The following is a 20,334-nucleotide window of genomic DNA, read 5'->3' as shown; positions in this document are numbered from 1 at the left end:
ACAGAGCAGTGACCAGAGGCAGGGAGGGTGTGGGAGAGCATGTTACAAGTTGGGGATTAGTCTCAAGCACTGGGCAGCAGAGGTCCCCAGGCCTCCGGATGGGTGGTTGAGTCAAGAGCCGCCTGACACAAGACTCAGTTGCATTTCTGTTGAGGCAGCCTCGGGTTGCATTAGCTGTTTTGGCAACTGCGTGATTCTGTTGACTCACGCCAAGCTTGCAGACAGCCCAAGTGGTTAAGCCTTCTTCCAGTACACAGCTCTGCAGAGCTGTCTGCTTCCTACATTTGGGCAGTTGAGTTTTTAAATTTAGGAGGAAGCTTTGCATGCACCCCTACTATATTTTAACTTGGATGTTTTGTGAATCAGTGTGAATCAGGCAACCTTTTAAATGATTTTGTTAAATGTGTTGATGTTCTCACTCCAAATTTTGGGTTATTTGTAAATGTGATCCATGTAGTTTATAAAAAGGCTAAAATTAATATTAATATTAAGAAGTTTCTATGGATATAACATTTAGCCAACTACATTGTTTAAATTTTCTTTAAGGAATATCTTGCCCAAATATCTTACTGATATTTGCATATGGTATTTTCCTCATATACCTACCAGGAAAGGCCTCTCATAAGAAAAACATTTGCTGGGGCTGGGGATTTAGCTCAGTGGTTCCGCCACCTACTTCACAAGCGCAAGGACCTGAGTTCAATCCCCAGTACCAAAAAAAAAAAAAAAGAAAAGAAAAACATTTGCTGGACTTGGTGGCTCCACACCTCTGATCCCAGCTGTTCAGGAGGCTGAGGCAGGAAGATTGCAAGTTTGAGGCCAGGCTGGGCAACTTAACAAGACCCATCTCAAAACAAAACTAAAGAAGGGCTGGGCTGGAGATGTAGCCAGAGGTAGAGTGCTTGCCTAGAAAGTGTGAGGCCCTGGGTTTAATACCCAGTACCATTAAAAAAAAACAAAAACCACTTTGGTTTGACCAGACTTGCTTTTAGTAAACCAAGCTAGCTCCTGAAAATCTCAACTTCCTTTTTGTTTTCAAGTACCTTTTATAACGTATGTTTTCGAATTCTTCAAGGGGTCAGCTCATGGATCTTTGATGTTTCAAAGTTCACAGCTTTAGGAGAGTAGAATCACACTTACCCATCCATTGCAGCATTCTAACATCGGCCCAGTGTCATGATGCTTCAGTTACTGACAAGGTTTTAGGGATCACACGTGCAAATGCTATTGGTTCCTGGGATTTACCGAGTCTGGATTTGATAACTAAAATTTCTGTACAGCAGCTAGCAGCTTTCTCATCATCCACTCTCTGGGTCTTCCTTACCCTGTGCAAGTTGGAAACAAAGAAGCGCTGAGTTCTGCTTTCTCCCTGACATCGGTTAATGTGACGCCATCCACATAAAACTGGGTCCCTCCCTGTTCTTCTTCCTCTGACACTAAGACCTCTGTGTTGTTCTTAGCATTCTTTTGCAACCTCAGTTCCTGGTTTTGCCTTTCCTTTTGCTCTGCCTTTGGTCTGCCAAGCACTTGGGTTTCTCCTAGGTCAGGACCTCCATCTCCCATCTCTTGAGCAGATCTGGCCTCCTTACAGAGCTCCTGGGGAGTCCTGTTGCCTCCCCATTTCCTTTATCTTTGAGGTGGTTGTGTTTGTTTCTGAGAATCTCTCATCTCTCTTCAGTAATCAATTGTTTTAGAATCTTTGAGCAGAGGCACACATGTTTTTTGTTTGTTTGTTTGTTTTTCTCTTTTGGGAGCCTGGGGATGGGGGATGCCTACAGTCAAACTAACTAGAGCAAAGTTGATCAAACATTGAAATTTATTGTAAGGAGCTAGGCTTGGGCAGGAGTTCAGATGAACCTCAGGAAAGAGTGGACCCAGGGGCTGCAAAGCCTATATTCCTTGTCTCTGCTCCTCCTGGGGACTGGCTTCATTCCCTCCGTATGTAGACTTGCTTCCCCTGCTTTCCTGAGTCTTGGGGCAGAACACAGTAAAAACACAGTTCCTGGGTTTATCCCTGAAGCCTAAATCCTGATTCACAGCAGAGAGACCCTCATGGGCCATGCTTGGCAGATGCCCACCATGGTCTGAGCAGCCAGGAATCATGCAGGTTTGGTTTTGTTTTGGTTGTTTTGTTTTATTTTTGTTTTTTGGGTTTTTTTTTTAATACTAAATTCTTTTATTGGTACATTTTAGGTATACAACACATTTGCGTTTCTCATTGGGAACTTCTACCTTTACATGATGCATCTTGGTTCTTATTTTTTCCCCATTCCTAGCCCTCCCTTCTCCCCCTCTACCCTTCCCTATTTACAAAGACTTTATTTCCATTTTTTCCATTTCTCAGCATTTTTCCTTTCCCTTCTTTCCTTTCCCCTGCCCCTCCCACTACCCCTACCCCTTTGGACCTTTTCTTCCTATTTTACATTATCGATTATTCATTCTAATCATTGGTACATTTTAGGTATACAATATAATGACATTCATCATTGGAAATTTGCACTTTTACATAATCTCTCTTGGTTCTTATTTTTCACCCTTGCCCAGCCCTCCCTTCAACCCCTCCAGTCCTCCCTATTTACCAAGATTTTGTTCCTATTTTTCCATTTTCTCATATTAATCCCATTCCCTTCTATTCTTTCCTCTAGCCCTCCCACTTCCTTCCCCTTTGCCCCTTTTCTTCCTATTTCACATTACCTATTATACATTTAGTCCTTATTTACACTTTTTGTTTTTTGAGACAGGGTCTCACTATGTAGTTCAGGCTGGCCTTGAACTCACTATGTAGCCCAGGATGGCTTAGCCTCCAAGTACTAAAATTATAGGCATGTGCCACTACACCTGGCCTCATGCAGTTCTAATGTGGCCACAGGGCCTCCCCTGTGGTATGGGGTAGACAGGCAGAGCCTAGAGAAGCAGGAAGAAGGACATACCCTCATCAGTGTCTACTCTTTATGTATTCACCATTCCTTGGCAAATATTTATGTCCAGTTACTAGTTTACTTGTTAAGGACACATCACAGGGAGAAAAAGAAAGAGTCTTTTGAAAATTCTTTGAATGTGGAGTCCATGTCTAACTCTTCTGCACACCACCCCTACCTAATGCTTTTGTATTAAGACATGATCAATTACATCGAGCCTTGTTCCCCTTAGACACCCACTGTTTCAGAAGCATGGACCTGAAGGAAACATGCTGAAGACACACATGGATGAACTAACTGGAGACCTGTGCCTCCCTAGAGAAAAAAGAGCCATGGAGTTTTAAGTATATCTAAAAGAGCTCCCTCCCTGGCTATAACAGCTCCCTCCCTGGCTATAGCTAGATTGCATTTAGTGGATGGTATTCTGAAAAGAAGATCCAGAATCAAAAAGAGAAAGTTAGTAAGTTATGCAAGACTCAGATCAAGCCACATCAGCCATCTTTTCCCACTTTTTACATCAGCACATATTTATTGAGCCTTTGATACAAGATATTAGGTGCTACGTTCTACAGAAAACATAGAGAAAGAAAAAGCACGCTCCTGCCTCCAAAGCTTATAGCCTCAGAGCTTATAGCTAGCTGGATAGTAAGGTAAAAATAAATATTGGCAGTTGTGGTTTGGAGTTTGATTACAAAATAATCTAGAAATTCAGACAAAAAAATTACTAAAACCCTCTTAGGTCAAGGATGGCTACAGCGAGGTGAGTCAGGATTGAGTTTAAGGGTGGGCATTATTCAGATCTACAGAAGAAAAGTCAGAGAACAATTTATAATGAGGATTACTTGCCCCACTCAAGGTTCAGAGCTTCAATCACCATTCATTCATTCATCAGCCTTTTACTGAGTGCTCACCCTCTCTAGGTGCTAGACATTATGTACTGAAGGTGCACAAAGATGAAAATGATCCTAGTCTCTAGTGTCCTTAATATGAGAGCTAAACAACAACAAAAAAAGGCATGACATGTGCCCTCTTTCTGATCCAAAAAGACAGAATAGACACATGTAGCCAACCAAATTAAATAACTACACTGACTTTAAAAGGGCCTTCTGCAGCATCAATATTTAACACATATTTTAAGTCCCTACCCAACCGATGGGCACAAAAGAAACTATGAGAAAATCAAACATGGATGCTATAGTTCTGGAGCTTAAGGTCTAGTTTGGAGACAGCCATATGAAGAATCAGAATTTCACATGGTTGAACTCACACTAGGGGTACATGGCAGGAAAATCTAACCTTGCTGGTGAAACAGAAGGGAAGACTAGAGCTATAGAGATATGGCAGGCAGAATCCTAAGGTGATCCCCAATGATCCCAGCCTTTATGTAATGCCCTCACTTTGAGTGGGAAGGACTTGTGGATTGCTTCTAGAATATGTCAAAGGTGAAGGTACTTCACAGCAATGATCCATGCCCCTGAGTAGCTGGCTTCAAGTTTATCAAGAGAGAATATCCTAGGTGGGCTCCACAGAATTAGGTGATCCTTTTTAAAAGGTCTAGAGGTGAGAGAGTCTCCCTGCCTCCCCTGATGGCCTGGAAGAGCACACTTCCTTCTGTAGAATACGTGGCTACAAGGAAGTGCATTCTGACAGTAACAGAACATAGTGTAGAAGCAAATCTCCCTTAGTCAAGCCTCCAGAAAAGAAGCTCTCCATTTTTTTTGTAAGGTGCCTCATCTCATGTTTTTGTTCATTGAATCAGTAGATAAATCCCTGTCATGTGCCTAGGACTGTGCTGGATATGCTGAGAAACTGAAGGACTGTGGAGAAAGGTGCTGCTCTTCAAGGGCCTTGGGAGAAGGTCCACACAATAGTGCTAGAAAACAGCAAAGGACCACACAACAGTGAACTCCAGCTTCTGGGCTGCTGTACCACCACCCAGGTGCTGAGGAGCAGAGCTGCCCCCAGCGCAAAGGAGGTGAACCTTCCAGGCTGCCATACCACTGCCTCCGGCACCAAGGAGGTAAGCCATGTGGGTGCTATCAGCACACATCCCCCCCCAGACCCCCACACCCGTTGAAATGAGAAGACACTCAAAAAAGGCTCAAAACCAGACTCCCAGATCACCTAAAGCAACCGCAAAGGGAAATGAGATGGAACAATCTGTTACTCAACCACCTGGACTCCTTGAACTGGGAACAAAAGGGGATCTGGAAAAAATGAAATCAGAAATAATTTCTCAGATAACAGCAGAGATTGTGCTCATAGTGCAAGACATGATTAATAAATCTACAGAGGACACAGATAAAAAAGTAGAGGAACTGAGGAACATGATGGAATCCCAACATAGGAAACAAATGGAATCCCTAAGATAACAAATGGAATCCACAGATACAAACAGATATCCAGGAGATTAAAAAGTCCACTGAAAGTTTACACAGCAGAATGAGCCAATGTAAGGACAGAATTTCAGTTATAGAAGATAAGATTACAATTAGTGATCAGGAAAAGAAAAATTTCTTTAAAATAGCAAGGGACCATGAGAAATCAATCCAGCAGCTGCTAGACGATGCAAAGAAGAATAACAGAAGACTGATCACAGTCAATGAAGATACAGGAGAGAGTGCAGGTGACGTAAAGAAATTATTCACAGAAGTGATGGCAGAAAACTTCCCAAGGAGGGGAAAAGAACTTGACATACAGATAAGTGAGGCATATAGGACTCCAAATAGCCTTGATCAAAAAAAAAAACTCTACACATAAGCATATAATAGTTAGGATTCCAGAAATCCAACAGAAGAATAAAATTCTACAAGCAGTGAGAGAAAAGAAACAAATCACATACAAAGGAAAGCCCATCAGAATCACAGCAGACTTCTCAATGCAAACCCTCAAGGCAGGAAGAGCTTGGAGTGATGTATTTCAAGCCCTAAAGGAAAACAGCCTCCAACCCAGATTGATGTACCCTGCAAAACTATCTTTCAAAATGGATGGAGAAATAAGATACTTTCATGATAAAGAGCACCTCAGGAACTTCATGAATACCAAACCAGCACTACAAAATATTTTAGACAATACCCTAGGAAAAGACAATGAGGATCACAGCCCCAGGAAACCCAGCAGAATGAATCCATTGGGTGTGACAAATTAAATGCAAAGGGGGAGAATCCAACAAAAAGAAAAAGTCATGACAAGGCTTTTAAAACTTTTGACTTCATCTCCCTAATGAGTGTATAATTCAATCTTATTATTGTACTGATTAGTATTTTTCTGATTCTAGAATTGCACACCATTCCTTGTGCTATACTGGATATTTATCATCTTCTTATGTCTACATTTTAATTGGGTTGTCTATAAATGCGCTCTAAGAATATATAGTCTGCTCATAGGTTATATGCATCGTAAATATGGTCTGTTTAAGGACTACTTTTCACTTTAATGATGTCATTTAAAGTTCTAAATTTTGATGGAATCTCATGTATCAATTTTTTTCTTTTATACATCATGTTTTTTGTATCCTAGGTAGTTCTTGCCTACCCTGAATTCATAAATATTTTCCCTTATAATTTCTTCTTAAAGTTTCATACTTTTAGGCTTTCTTATTTAGGTTCATAGATCCCTTCAAGTTATTTTCATGTATGAAAAAAAAGGTTGAGGTTAATTTTTTATATACTGATACCAGGTGTTCTAGTGCCGTTTGCTGAAGACACTATCTCTTCCTTGGCTCTTGAATCGAGTTTATATTCTATAAAATGCTAATGTTAAATAATCTTTCAAAACTCAGTGGACCATATAGGTGTGGTTCTATTTCTAGATTCTCTGTTTTATTCCAGTGATCTATATGTCTTTCCTTACACTAACACTGCCTTGATTACTGTAGCTTTAGAAGAAGTCTTAAAATTAGGTACTAAATGTCTTCCAATACTGTTTTTGTTTTTGTTTTTGTTTTTAACTTTTCTAGGTCCTTTATACTCCTACATAACTTTTAAATTTCAATATCCAATTCTTCATTTATAGCAAGTATACACAGACCTGAATTTTTATATATACCTTGTGTTTTCTAATCCTGCTAAATTCAAGTACAAGTTCTAGGGGCTCCTAGAGATTTCATAGTATTTTCTCTGTAGATGATCATTTCATCTACATATAAAGATTTTGTTTCTGCCATGCCAATCCTATCCTAGTTGTGTCATTTTATTGCCAGACTATTTTGGTGGGGACTAGGTTTCAAAGTTTAATGGACAGATAAAGAGTAAGCATATCTGCCCTTGTCCCCCACCGTAAGGAGAAAGCATTGTATCTTCTCCATTCATACAAGGTGTTCTTGCTGGAAGTATGGAGTACATGTCTTTAATCTGTCGAGAAGTTTCTGTTCTACTTCTAGGCTCCTGATAGCTTTTACCATGAACAGCTGTAGAATTTAGCCCAATACTTTTTCTCCAACTAGTGACAGGATCATATGGCTTTTTCCTTTCCTCTGTTAAAATGATGAGTTTTGGGGGTGGATCTTCCAATGCTGAACCAACACTGCCATCCCTATAACAAAATCACTTTCCACATCCTGCCAGATCTGACTTCTAAGAGTTTGTTTTGTTAAACAAATTTTTATCTATGTTCATACTTTTTTCTTCTATTATCTTTATCCAGTTTTAGGATTAGCACAATGTTGGTTTCCTAAAATGAGAGGAGAAGTGTTCCTTCTTTTTTATGCTTTAATTGTTTGATATAATTTATCAGTTAAAATGTTTATGAGCCTGCTGTTGTCATATAGGTAGGTTTTCAAGCTAGGAATATACTTTCTTTAATAGGTGCTATTCAAATTTTATATTTCCTCCAGAGTTTAGTTTCATTAATTTGTCTTCCAAGGTACTTCTTAGAAGTTGTCAAATTTATTTCAAAAAAGATTTTTGTAATATGCTTTCTATATCCTTTTAAATTCTGTCAAATCTGTGGTAATGTCTCCTAGATCTTAATATTGTAATTTAAAAAATGTATAACTGATATTGTGTAACAGGAAGAAAAGGTCTAAAAGAGCAGGGGAATTGGGAGGGGTAGGGGAAGGGAAAAAAGGGTGAGGAAAAAATATGAGAAGAGGAAAAAAATGGAAACAAGGTCTTTGCAAATAGGGAAGGGTGGAGGGGGTGAAGGGAGGGCAAGGAAAGGAGAAAAAAATAAGAACTTAGAGACTCGTGTAATGGTGCAAGATCCCAATGATGAATGTAACTGTATTTTATACCTAAAATGTACCAATAAAATTAATGGGGGCAGGGGGAAAGCTTCTGCACAGCAAGAGAAACCACCAACAGTGTGAAGAGATAACCCACAATGTGGGAAAAAAATTTCATCTGCTGTTCCTCAGACAAAGGCCTCCTATCTAGAATCTATAAAGAACTTAAAAAAATCAGACCTCTCAAATTTAAAAGGCCCAATCCAAAAATGGACATCTGAAATGAACAAACATTTCTCAGACAAAGAAGTAGAAATAGCAAATAAATACATGAAAAAATGTCCAACATCACTGGCCATTCGAGAGATGCAAATGAAAACAATGCTGAGATTCCACCTCACCCCAGAAAGAATGGCTGCTATCATGAAATCAACCAATAACAAATGCTGGCAGGGCTGTGGGGAAAGAGGAACCCTGCTCCACTGCTGGTGGGAGTGTAGCCTGGTGCAACCACTGTGGAAATCACTATGGAGATACCTCAAAGAACTAGGACTGGAAGTCCCATTTAACCCCACTATTCCACTGCTGGGGATCTTCCCCAAAGAATTAAAAGAATCATACTACAGTGATATATGTGTGCCCATGTTCATAGCAGCACAATTTACAACAGCTAAAACTTGGAAGCAGCCCAATTGCCTATCAAGTGGAGACTGGATAAAGAAAATGTGGGTTTTTAAAAATAAAATGGACTACTACTTAGCCATAAAAAATGAGAAATTAGAGACTTTTATTGGTAAATGGATGCACATTGAGGCGATACTCTTAAGTGAAATAAATAGGACACACGTGTAAATACCGAATAGTTTCTCTAGTGTGAGAAACTCAAAGTGTAAATAAGGGCTAAAAGGTATAACAGATAATGTGAAATAGGAAGAAAAGGGGCAAAGGGGAAGGGGAAGTGGGAGGGGAAGGGGAAAGGAAAGAAGGGAGTGGAATTAATATGAGAAAATGAAAAAATGGAAACAAAGTCTTTGTAAATAGGGAGGGATGGAGGGGTTGAAGGGAGGGTAGGGGAATGGGGAAAAAATAAGAACCAAGAGAGATTATGTAAAGGTGCAAATTTCCAATGATGAATGTCATTATATTGTATACCTAAAATGTACTAATAAAATTAATTAAAAAAATAAAGAACAGTGAATTCTACAAGTGCGGAAGAGGAAGTACTGCTGAGATGATGCCAAGCAGTAGCAAGTTTTATTTTGACTTTGTAGACTCTTTCCTCAAAGAAAGGGGAAGGTTTGGGCAATGTTCTTAGCATACAGCTGAATAAATAAAGGCAACAGGAATTTGTGATCTGATGGTAGCTAATCACTTGGAAACCTTGCTTACTTGGAATTTGGGAATCATTTTCAAGACACTGAAATGGAACATTTAGCTATCCAACCAATACCTCACAAACACAGTGCTGTGTCCATCAGAATGTTTTAAATTATTACAAGTAGAAAATCCCATTCAGTTGCTTAAACAATAAACAAATTTAATATCTAACCAGGCAAGAAATCCTGAGGTAAGTGAGCTCACTTACCAAGATTTGTTAACTTAGATGCTCACCAACATAATGAAGGAGCAGAGTTTTTTTATTTTCTTGTTGTCTTTTCCTTATTACAATACATTGTTCATAGTTAGTTTTCCTGGTGGTCACAAGATAACTGCCACTATTTTAGGTACGTCTTCACAATACAGTCTGAACAAATACTATTTCTTTCCACGTGTCTTTTTCATCACCAAGGAAAAAAGATCTTTCCCAAAAATCATCAACAGACTTCCCTTAATGTCTCAGTGACCAGAATTCTTTCTATTTCATGCTTGTGCCTAAATCAATCAGAACCCCACCTCCTGGGCAGTGTTTGGGGCCTAAATCATTGAATCTCATGTTCTGAGGGAGCTAGGGTCCTAACAAAAGAAGGAATGAGAGTGAACGGGAGTTCACATTAACAGCATTAGGTGATGACTGAGTAGGCTGTCTTGCACTGGGGATAGAAACAGTCTTACCAATGGGAGACAACAACAAATAGGGACAGATACTCACTACCAGGAACCGTATGCCGTGAGAGAGTGAGGTCATGGATCCAGAAAGGCCACTCCAGGGAAGAGAAAGATGGGTAGGAAGCAGCCTGGCGATGCACACAGGAGACCACTGGAGCAGAGGGAAAGGCCTGGCTGATCCAAGAACAAAACCGGAAGCTGTTGTGGCTGGGGAGAGCGGGCAGTGGTGGTTGGCAGGGTCTTCCTGCCCAGGGAGGAGAGTTTGGGTTGGGTCGTTAGAGCCAGGCAAAGGCACCGAAGGTTTAAAAACTCAGTCTGGCTGCTGTGTAGAGAATGGATGGAGAGGTTAGGAGACTATTAACCCATGAGCTGATGGTGATTTGGACTGGGAAGTAACAGAGGATTAGAAGGAAAGAGAACAGATGAGAAGCGAAGGGCATTGCTAGGGGATACAAGGTGAGTCAGCCCCAAGTCCCTCCTGAGGTGCACGAGGGGTGAAGGTGCCACACATACACATAACCTCCACCACGGCGGAAGGACTAAGTACCACATGGGAGGTGGAGGGGAAAAGATGCAGGGGTTCAGAAGAAGGTGAGGTCATGAGCTTGGTGTGTGCAGGCCTGAATTCAGGGCAGCATCTTAAGGAAGGTGACATCCGAGCAATGTTCCAAAGCCAGCAAGACCGGCAAGAAGGTGCAAATCTGGAAAGGGCAGCCCAGGAGTGGAAGCTAGTGTGAGCAGTTAGCTGGGAGCCAGGAAATGGGGCAGGTAGGCAGAGCAGAGCATATAGGAGAATCTGCGTGGAATGGTGAAAAGAAGTGCTGGAGATTAAGGCTAGAACGTTTTGAGAGTCATATTCAGAATTCTAAGTGTCAGACTAGGCTAATAAACAAGAAAAGTCTTTTGGGACAGGAGTGAGGTGGGGCAAAATGTTATAGTTTAAATTAGAATGTCCCCTTATATATTCATAGGCGGGGCTCTAGGAAGGTGATTGGAATGTGGGGGCCTACTCTCATCAGTGAATTAATTCATTGATTAGTTGAGCTAAACATGCTCCTAGGGGGCCTCGTAGAAAGAGGTGATCACAGTAGGTGTGACCCGGAAGGGTTTATCTCCTTCCCTTCTCCTCCCCTCCTCTTTGTTTCTTGGCCACCAGGACCTGAACAGCTTTCCTCCACTAGGACCTCAGCCATGCCATTTCTGCCTTGGAGCCAGCTGCCTGAGGACTGAAACCTCTAAACACTGGTAGCCAATGTAAAGCTCTCCTCCTTTAAGTTGTGGGCACTGGGTATTTTGTCCAAGCAATGAGAAAGTGACTCAGATAGGGGTCAGATTCAAGAGAGTTTTGAGTGTCAGGCTAGGGTAATAAACAAGAGGACAAAAACATTGCTTAAACTGGGCAGGTGGTGCACATCTGTAATCCTGGCTGCTTCGGAGGGTGAGGCAGGGAGATCTGAGGTTCAAGTCCAGCCTGGGTAGCTTAGAGTAAACTTGTCTCAAAATAAAAAAGGAATGGGGATGTAATTCAGTGGTAGAGCATCTCCGAGTATAATCCCCAGTAATGGAGGGAAAAAATTGTTTCAATAAAGTCTACCTTTGGAGTTATAACTCCAAAGTCATGTGGTTCTCTTAGGAACAATTAATGTGCTATTCAAGTTTTAATGATTCACTGGATGGGAGTCAGTAAGACTATCAGCATCTGTTCCTGGCATCGCTGCTGTCTGTGGGTCATTTATCAGTGATTTCTAATGTCTTTTACACTTCATCCCTTCCTTAGTTATTGAGTATTGGTACTGGGGATCCTGGAAAAAATATGATCTCAACTTTCAAGGGGTCTAAGAGTTGAACAGATGAAGAGTTACATTGCAATAAATATTTGGGATGAGATAGTACAAAGTGGAAAATATTCTCTCTAACACTTGGAGTATGGCACTAGATTTCACAGAGGTGGTGACATATAAATCTCACTAGAAAGGTGGGTTCTGAAAGGTGGGTAGGAATTCACGAGGCAAAAAAAAGTGAGGTGAAAAAGGGCTTCCAAACACGGGAGGGTCTGTGCAGACACACGTACATCTTTCCAGTTCTTACACTTTTGACCCTACGTACCCTGTAATGAGTTCTTCCAGTTGCTATAAAACAAGAGTTAGCATAAGTATTTGTCTCTCAGAAATATGCATTTTGTGTTTGTAAGTCACATTAGTTAGACCCATTACCCCCACATTTCCCTCAGGGAAATTTTACTGGATTTCACTTTTCCAGGGGATCAAGGAAAGGAATCTTAACTGTTTTTTCAAAGGTAGTGAACTCGTCAGCCATCCATACACAGCCCTTATCTCTGCACAGGACTGGAGAAGCCACAAGTCACATCATACCTGGCTCCCACTTCCTGCATTTGCAGGAAATCAGTTCGAACATCTTGAGCATTCAGGAAAGTTGTCTTAGAGGCCCAAGATCATTCATCTTATCTCAGAAATGCGTTGAATTATTTATTTGGCTCAAGATAAAAATTAACATGTGGAGACCATCTATGAGACAGAGAAAGCGAGCAAGGAATTCACTGAAGGCTGGAAAGCACTTTCCCGTCACCCAACACCTGTGTTTGACGAAGGTGTGGACTCCAGTGCGGGCAGGTGCCCTGATCTGCCAAGCCTGCCCTGGCTCCGGAAGGGGGTGGGATACAGAGAGGAGCAGCCGAGAGAGAAGAAGCACTTTGAGGAACTGACCTATCTGATGTACTTCCTCTCTCCCCGACCCTCCGCCTCCAACCTCCCCCAGTCTCTCTCCTTTTCTCTCAGAGTAGGTTGTGCGTCAGTTCCTGGAAGGTGGGGGCATTTCCTGAGGCGTTTGCAACACCAAGAAGTTGTCCCAAAGGAGGCCGAACCCTACTCTGCACACCAGGCCAGGAACGTGAAGACCTGGTCCTGGGCCATCCTGCTGTGGAGACGGCCCGTCATCCCCCTGTGCACTGGCAGCTCTCTCAGCCAGCCGCCTGGGCTCCACCTGACCATGTCCCTGGCTGAGGCCATCAGTTTCTGGAATGAAGGGGTGCTGGCAGCCGACAAGAAGGACTGGAAAGGGGCCCTGGAAGCCTTCAGCGCAGTCCAGGACCCCCACTCCCGGATCTGCTTTAACATGGGCTGTGTGCACAGCATCCTGAAAAACATGCTCGAGGCTGAGAAGGTGAGTGGTGGGCCTCTCCTTGCCGCCCGCCCGGTGCCCTTTAATTATTGCTCTCAGTCCCAGCTGCACTTTAGAGACTTTCCCTCTGGGGAGCTCTAAAAGCACAAAAAGTTGTCCAGGCCCCAACCCCAGAGGGCCCGATTTAATTGTTCGGGGGGGGGGGGGCTGGCAGCCACAGTTGTAAAAGCTCCCCAGGGTTGCAAGTTACACCCTCCTTTCTGATCCATCTATGATACTCAAAACATTCTGCAGTTATTCTGTAGCAACTTTATGAAGACTCTCTTGTGGGAGAGAAATGAAATGTCTTTATGAAGATATTTTCTTGTGCGATCACCTGCTGGACTTAGCATCTCTATCAGTCTCACCACTGTGCATCTGATTGTAGGCAGCTCTATGGCTTTCTAAGAATTATGTGTGTGTGGGTTTTGCCTGCCCAAGAGATTGAGGAGAGGCACTTAGGAAAAGTAAGTTTCATCCCAAGTGATGATTCTGGCCAATTATGCAGCCACTTGTTTAAGAGTTTCGAGACTGGCAAAAGGAAATCATACTGTGATTGATTACTGCTGTCTTCCAAGGGCATGGTGTGGGATGTCTTTTAAAAAACATTTTTTATCTCTTAAATATCCTAATATAGAGGGAAACATTTTCAGTAACCACATTTTTGGATTGATCATTATAATGTGGAAAAGGCACGAAGTTTGGAAACAGAAGACTTAGCACTGAATCCCAACACTAACTCCCTGGGCCTGAAGTAGCAGGCAACATAAACTTCTGGCTCTTAGCATCTTGAGAGTTTAAATATAATGAGGATTGGATGAGACAGCAATTATTAAAAGGCTGTACAAGTGGACATTGCAGTGTATACCTATGTAATCCCAGGTACTTAGGAGGCTGAGGCAGGAGAACTGTAAGTTCAAGGCCAGCCCAGGCAACCTAGCAAGACCCTGTAGCAGAATAAAAAATATAAAAGGCTAGAGATGTACCTCGGTAGTAGAGTGCCTGCCTAAAATATTCAGTCGCCGCTACTAGAAAAAAAAAAGCCGTATGATTTCATATCACTGCATAATAGTTCTTATTCTCATTTTTCACTGCCAGCTTTTCAAAGTAGTCTATAGACTGACTCCCAGCACACTTGGGGACAGGGTTTGTTTCCCAGTCATCCTGCGCTGCAAGTGCATGAGCCCTGGCCACACCCTCCTGACAGGAAGGGGCAAGTGGCTTGAAATGCGCTCACATGTGAGTCAGTTTCAGGTGCCCAACACACACATGTGCAGGTGTCCACCTCTGGCTGTAGCGGGGACCAGGTAGGCCAGCGGGAACTGCTGCTCCCACTTGGCCTAAACATGGATCCTGTGGCCACCACACCCCTGTCTTGTGTGCCTCTGCCCGCAGGTCTCCCTGGAGCCCTCTGCTCCCAGCCCTCTCACTCTCTCTGCCCTGCTTTGTTTCCTGCTGGAATCCTTATACTAGTGCTTTATATATGTATATTTTTGTTTTCTATTACTTTAATTACATGCTATTTTATATTATAAACAAATTATTTCATATTTTATAGTATTTGAATTTTAATCCATTTTATTATTTTGACTCTGCCAATAATCTTGAAAGGCAGATGGTAACATTCCCATTTTGCGGAGGAGAGAAGTTCCTGGAGGGTAGGTATCTTGCCACATGCTATGCAGGGAGGAAGGGGCAGCCTGGAGAGTTCCGACCCAGGGGTTCTGTGCTGCCCCCTGTTTCTTAAAGACCTGCATCGTTCCCCTTCTTGACTCGCTCTCCGGCTCACCCCTTGTCTCCTCACCTTCTCACTGGCCACAGCCTTCTCTCTGCAGGCCTTCACCAGAAGCATTAACCGGGACAAGCACCTGGCAGTGGCTTACTTCCAGCGAGGGATGCTCTACTCCCAGATAGAGAAGTAAGTGGTCCAGTGTTGCCTACACTGCGGAAGTTTGAGAGAAACCCAAGGGGTCTCGGTGCTGCTGGGGCTGGCACTGGAAAAGTGTGGTCTTCCAGCCTTTGTTGGGAAGGAAGCCTGGCTGGACTGGCCCTTCTGCGCTGTTAGATGAAAAATTACCAAGGCAGGCCGAGGGAAGGCAGGTGAGTCCCCAAGTGTAAGTTAGTGCTGACATCCTCACAGTGTGCCTCAGATGCCACCACGGCCCTGCTATCCAGCCAGTGAGGGCCCCACCGGTGTCCCCGAGAGGTCACTCATGGTGGCCTCCCACTCTGGGAGCTGTCCCCAGAAAAGGATTATTCTGAAACCACATCAGACTTTGGCATCATCCCAGAAAAGTGCACGTTCAAAGCCTGGCTTAGTCTATTAAATGAAATATAAAGCAGCCACAGAAATGAGAATATAAACTATTACCAGTATAAGAATAAAGTAATAGAGATAAATAACTAATATGTATGTGTATATATATTACAAGAGAAAAAGGTGACAGTAGGTGTGAAAGTTTAAAAACAGATTTCAAAACAGTGCCTATCACAAATACCATTTGTTTCACAGAATAAAGACTACAGACCAGAGACCAAACTTTATGGGTAATTCTTTCTGGATGATGGGATGATAGATCTATTTTCTTCTATCACTCTATCTTCATCTTTTCATATGTTCACAATCAACATGAGTTAGTAAAAAGATAAATTAAAAGTGAAAGTTAATTTCAATCCCCACTGTTCCTTCTAATGCCCAAAGAACAACCCATAAATAACAAAGAAAACGGCCGGGGATTTAGCTCAGTGGTTTCGCCGCCTGCTGCGCAAGCCCAAGGACCCGAGTTCGATCCCCAGTACCAAAAAAAAAAGAAAAAAAAATTCTACGTGTGAATTTCAAATGTTTTGGGGATGGAAGACTGGACCCTGCATATAAATTGTTCCATCTGTGGGCACAAATTCTGGGGAAAAGGGATTTGGCTCTGGCTAATGAAGATCTAACAGCAAAACTGGTCAGAGCACGGCACATGTTGAGGTGCAGGTGGGCAGGGCAGTGACAGAGTGCAGACAGGCTGTGGTAGAGGGGCAGGCAGGGGAGGCGCTGGGCTGTATCCCGTGTGCCTTGGAAGGTTTTGATCCTAGGCTTTACAGAAACATGGCTTGTAAAGCCCAGGTTCCTAGCTGTTGCTAGGAGCAACAATAGGCACTCAGAGGACTTCACAGAGGTAGATGTAGTCCATTACCTGCATGAGTAAGAGCAAAAGCAAAGTCTTCCCCAAAGAAAAACCATAGCCACAGAAGCACTCTGGGGAGAGTGCCTGAATTGGGGGGAGATAAGGGGTGTTTACCTTTATCAGCACCTTGCCTCTGTCTAACCACCTGTCTCCCTGCTTAACATCCTTCTGTCATTTGCTCCCTCCTGCATCTTCTGTATTCTCCAGATGGAGAGAATGCACAGGGAGGCCAAGCACAAGTGCTGCAACCTGTTTTGACTCTCAAAAGACAAACTCTAAGGCCATCCCTTTAATTAGCTCTAATAACCTAGAATGTGGAGAACCAACAGAAAGAGGGAGGGCTCCTGGAAGGAGTTCCCACAGGAAGATGCCTACAAGTTCCAGAACCTGGAAGGCTAAGATTTCAAATGAGCTAGAAAGATCTAGAAATAAGACTCCAGACTCAGTTAATCTGCTTGATAATAGTTAAATCCAAGAAGAACATCTACAAGAGTTAATCTATAGTTCAGCAACTCTCTAATGAAAAAATCGTGAATGAGGCATTTCTCTCCATTCCATGCTGGCTCCTTTTCTTTTGCCCAATCTATAGGTATCAATATTGCTCCTAACATTCTGTTCTTAACCCTTTTGTCTTGTATGACTATAGCAGGGGTTGTTTAATGGCAAAATGTGCAGGCTCTCTCCCCAGAAGTGACACACAAGCACAAACATCCTTTCATGTACAGTCTTGGGGAATATGGATATGGAAGTCCATATGTCCTCCTGAAGGACCCATTTTTGGGCAAAGGCACCCTCTCCTAAAGTACCAATCTCTATTTGTAACCACCTAGCTCCTAAATCTGTATCAACCCAGAATGTATCTGGATCAACCCAGAGTGTCCCTTGCTCAAAACCTTGTCAAAATGACATCTTAAGTATATTTATTTCTCTTCATCCCCACTGGTGCTAACCTGGTTCAAACCCTCATTTTTCATAGGACAACCGCAATCACTTCCAAACTGATTTCCCAGTCACCAGTCTTGTACTCTTACCACACTCAACTTTGGGGGTGAAGACCACACACTCCTTCTCCTGTGCCTCCTTTTATAAATCAGTCTAGTCTGTGACAGATTTTTTTCTTTTTTATAGTTGTCTCTTTCACAACAACCCTGAAGGAGTCTTAGGAAAAGAAATCTACACACTCGTGCTGATATCCCGGTAGATAGATAGCAGTTACTCAGTACATGCTTGTTGAATTAATTCAGTGGCAGTGCATGCATCTCTGCTTGGAGGAACTTATAGATTAGAAGAGGGAAACAAGTCGCCAAGACCAGTAACAATGACGCAAGGCAGAACTGGGCATGTGCTGTAAGTGCTGTTTTTCCGTGAGTGCACCAGGGAGGTTACTTCCCACTGTGTGGCTTAGGAATGCCCTCTAACTGTGGTGGGACTTGAGTTGGGTGATAATGTCATGGGCAGTGCTTCTCTACTTCCCCTATTCACTTGTGTGGCTCTTCTGTCATTATAAAGTTCCAAAAGAACAAAGTTATAGCATATTTCCCAGGAAGCAGGTGGCATCTCAGGGAAGACCTGGCCAATCTGTCTTATTTCTCTGTCCCTAGCCTTGTCATCAGAAAAGGGAGGGACTCTAAGTTGTCCTTCAGACTTTATGCCTCATGGAATCAGGACGCTTACGATGGTGAAAATAAAATAGTGGCAAGACCCTGTAGCCTGAGCTGGCTTAAGAGACAAACCTGGACCTGCGCCCAATACAGCAGCTTCCCAAAGGTGTTGGGCGTTGGGACTTCCGGCTTGCTGAGATCAATTCCCTGAAGGTAGGCAAAGGAGCTGCAGGATTCCAGGCCTCATGCGGCACTGGTAGCAGAGGAACCAGCAGGAACGTCAGGGGTTACTAAGAGACCCCTGCCAGGCCTATTACAAAAATGATGATTGGGAACATTCTCAAGCTGGCAGCGGTGAGAAGCCACAGCCAGGCTTATGCTTCTGTGGGGAGCCCCTGCCTGAGAGAGCATGGTCAGCATAGCCAGGGTGCCCCACAGAATGTCATCTGGCATGGGCATGCAGATTACCAGGGGCAAGCAGGGCTGCCCGGCCGGCTCCCGATGAAGGGAAGGCTTCCGACGGCACGGAAGAGAACTGTGAAGACGGGCTACAAGGACCACGGTTTGGGGCCCGATGACCCACAGGGCTGAACATTGCTTTGGAGTTTGCACACTGACCCTGCTCGGACTTGTGCTGTGTGAAAAGTGACCCCGTCCCCCACCGCACCCTATGGTACACCGCAGGTCCAACCCTTGGCGCATTCGGTAGAGGCCCATGGATCCGCTCAAAGACGTATTTATAAACGGACGTTTCACAGGGATACCTCGCTGCTTTTTGTCACACAAAGCAAACTCTGCATAATCTCTCCATTCCTTCTCCCTCCCACAGGGCCCAGGTCTCTCTGACATCTTGATGGGCTAGAGGATTATAAGGAGGGTTTTGCTGGCTTCGTGCAATGCCTGGTAGACTCAGTGGGTCTCTTGGTAGCCGAAATCCACGCCCTCAGCCAACTTGGCAGGGAGGAGGTACATTTGTGGGTTAAAGCTGAGCGTACTTTGAGCACACCCTCTGGAACTTTGTGCTGCTTTCCAGTCAGGCTGTGGGAAGAGCACAGGGGAAATCAGATGGGAGGGAACGGAACACTTCAGCTTCCACCTGCTCCTCCTTCTTGGCTCAGTGAAGCCATCCAACTACCCAGGTTTTCGTTTAGAAACCTGTGATGCCTACCTTCTCCTCCCCAGGATGATCTGAAAGATGTATGACAATGACTTGAATCACCTGTTGCTTCCTAAAGAGTGGCCTGCTTCTAATCCTTTTACAGCTGTCCTTGTTAGGAGCAGGGATACCAGGAAGGCAATTTTCCTGTTTAAACCCAGGTTCTCCTCTCCCACCACTCCTGTAGCCACTGCAGCAGCCTGCTTGTGAGCTACTTCAGACCTAATGGAACAGCAAGTCCAGCTTCTCCCCCAAACACTTGGGGTGCACATCCCCCAGGATGCTTCAGCCAACCAGCTCTCCTGGGCAGCTCTAAGCCTATGTGAGTTGTCCAGGTAAGAGCCATAAGAGTTCCAGCTTCTACACTGTATTTATTTTTTACATCTCCCGATGACACCTAATAGGTGTGGTATATCAAGCTTTAAATAAGCATGTGATGAAAGATTGGTGCGTGGGTTTAACTGATAGAGTGTTAAAGTTGAAAAATAAAGGAATTACTGTGTACACTAGGCACTCCCTGAGCACCTGAATACATGATCTCATTTAGTTCGCACAGCAGCCCTGTGAGGCATATATACTATTTTTATCATTCTCTTATTCTAAAGGTGAGGAAACAGACTTTAGGGAAGCAAAGTAACTTTCCCAGATGTAAGTGAAGTAACCAGATGTAAATGGCAGAGCCAATACTCAAGCCCAGTTGGTTTTGACTGCAGAAATTGGACCCAGGACCACATAGTAGCAAGCTTCTTATTAAATGCTCTATGTGTATAATATGCTCCTTGTATACAATATGCTCCCACATTATTGACCAGGACCTGAGGCCACAGTAGTACCTTGCTGGAGCCTCCCGGTTAGTGGCAGACCTGCCCGGTGTGGTCCTTGGCCCTTTGTTCCTAACTTGGGTGCCTTCCTGCACATCACTTCTTCCTGAGGATCCCTGCCAATCTGTGTCCCAATTCCAGGCTTGTTTCCAGGAGAAGCCCTGGAGGAATCAGAGAGTGGCCTAGGGGCTTTTTGCCTAGTTGTCCAGATAAGAACCAAAACCAAGCAGCCAAATCTGTCCCTGCTAGGCCAGAGGCTGAGGGAAGGAATAGGTTTG

General features: G+C 43.5%; 1 protein-coding gene across 1 annotated transcript in view; it reads left to right on the top strand.

Moving 5' to 3' along the window:
• The first annotated feature begins 12,905 nt into the window (after positions 1 to 12,905).
• Ncf2 (neutrophil cytosolic factor 2) overlaps positions 12,906 to 20,334 on the top strand; it is a 28,303-nt gene continuing 20,874 nt past the window's right edge. The window contains exons 1-2 of the mRNA XM_004862808.4: positions 12,906 to 13,308; positions 15,141 to 15,223. Of these exons, the coding sequence (XP_004862865.1) occupies positions 13,135 to 13,308; positions 15,141 to 15,223 (257 nt within the window). The 5' untranslated portion in view covers positions 12,906 to 13,134. The remainder of the gene's footprint in view (positions 13,309 to 15,140; positions 15,224 to 20,334) is intronic.

Source organism: Heterocephalus glaber, unplaced genomic scaffold (genome assembly GCF_053883595.1).
Source record: "Heterocephalus glaber isolate CG9 unplaced genomic scaffold, H.glaber_assembly_v1.0 deba00001600, whole genome shotgun sequence".
In the NCBI taxonomy this organism is placed as follows: Eukaryota; Metazoa; Chordata; class Mammalia; order Rodentia; family Bathyergidae; genus Heterocephalus; species Heterocephalus glaber.
The sequence above is the reverse complement of the archived record's forward strand: the minus strand, read 5'-3'. Positions and strand labels throughout refer to the sequence as shown.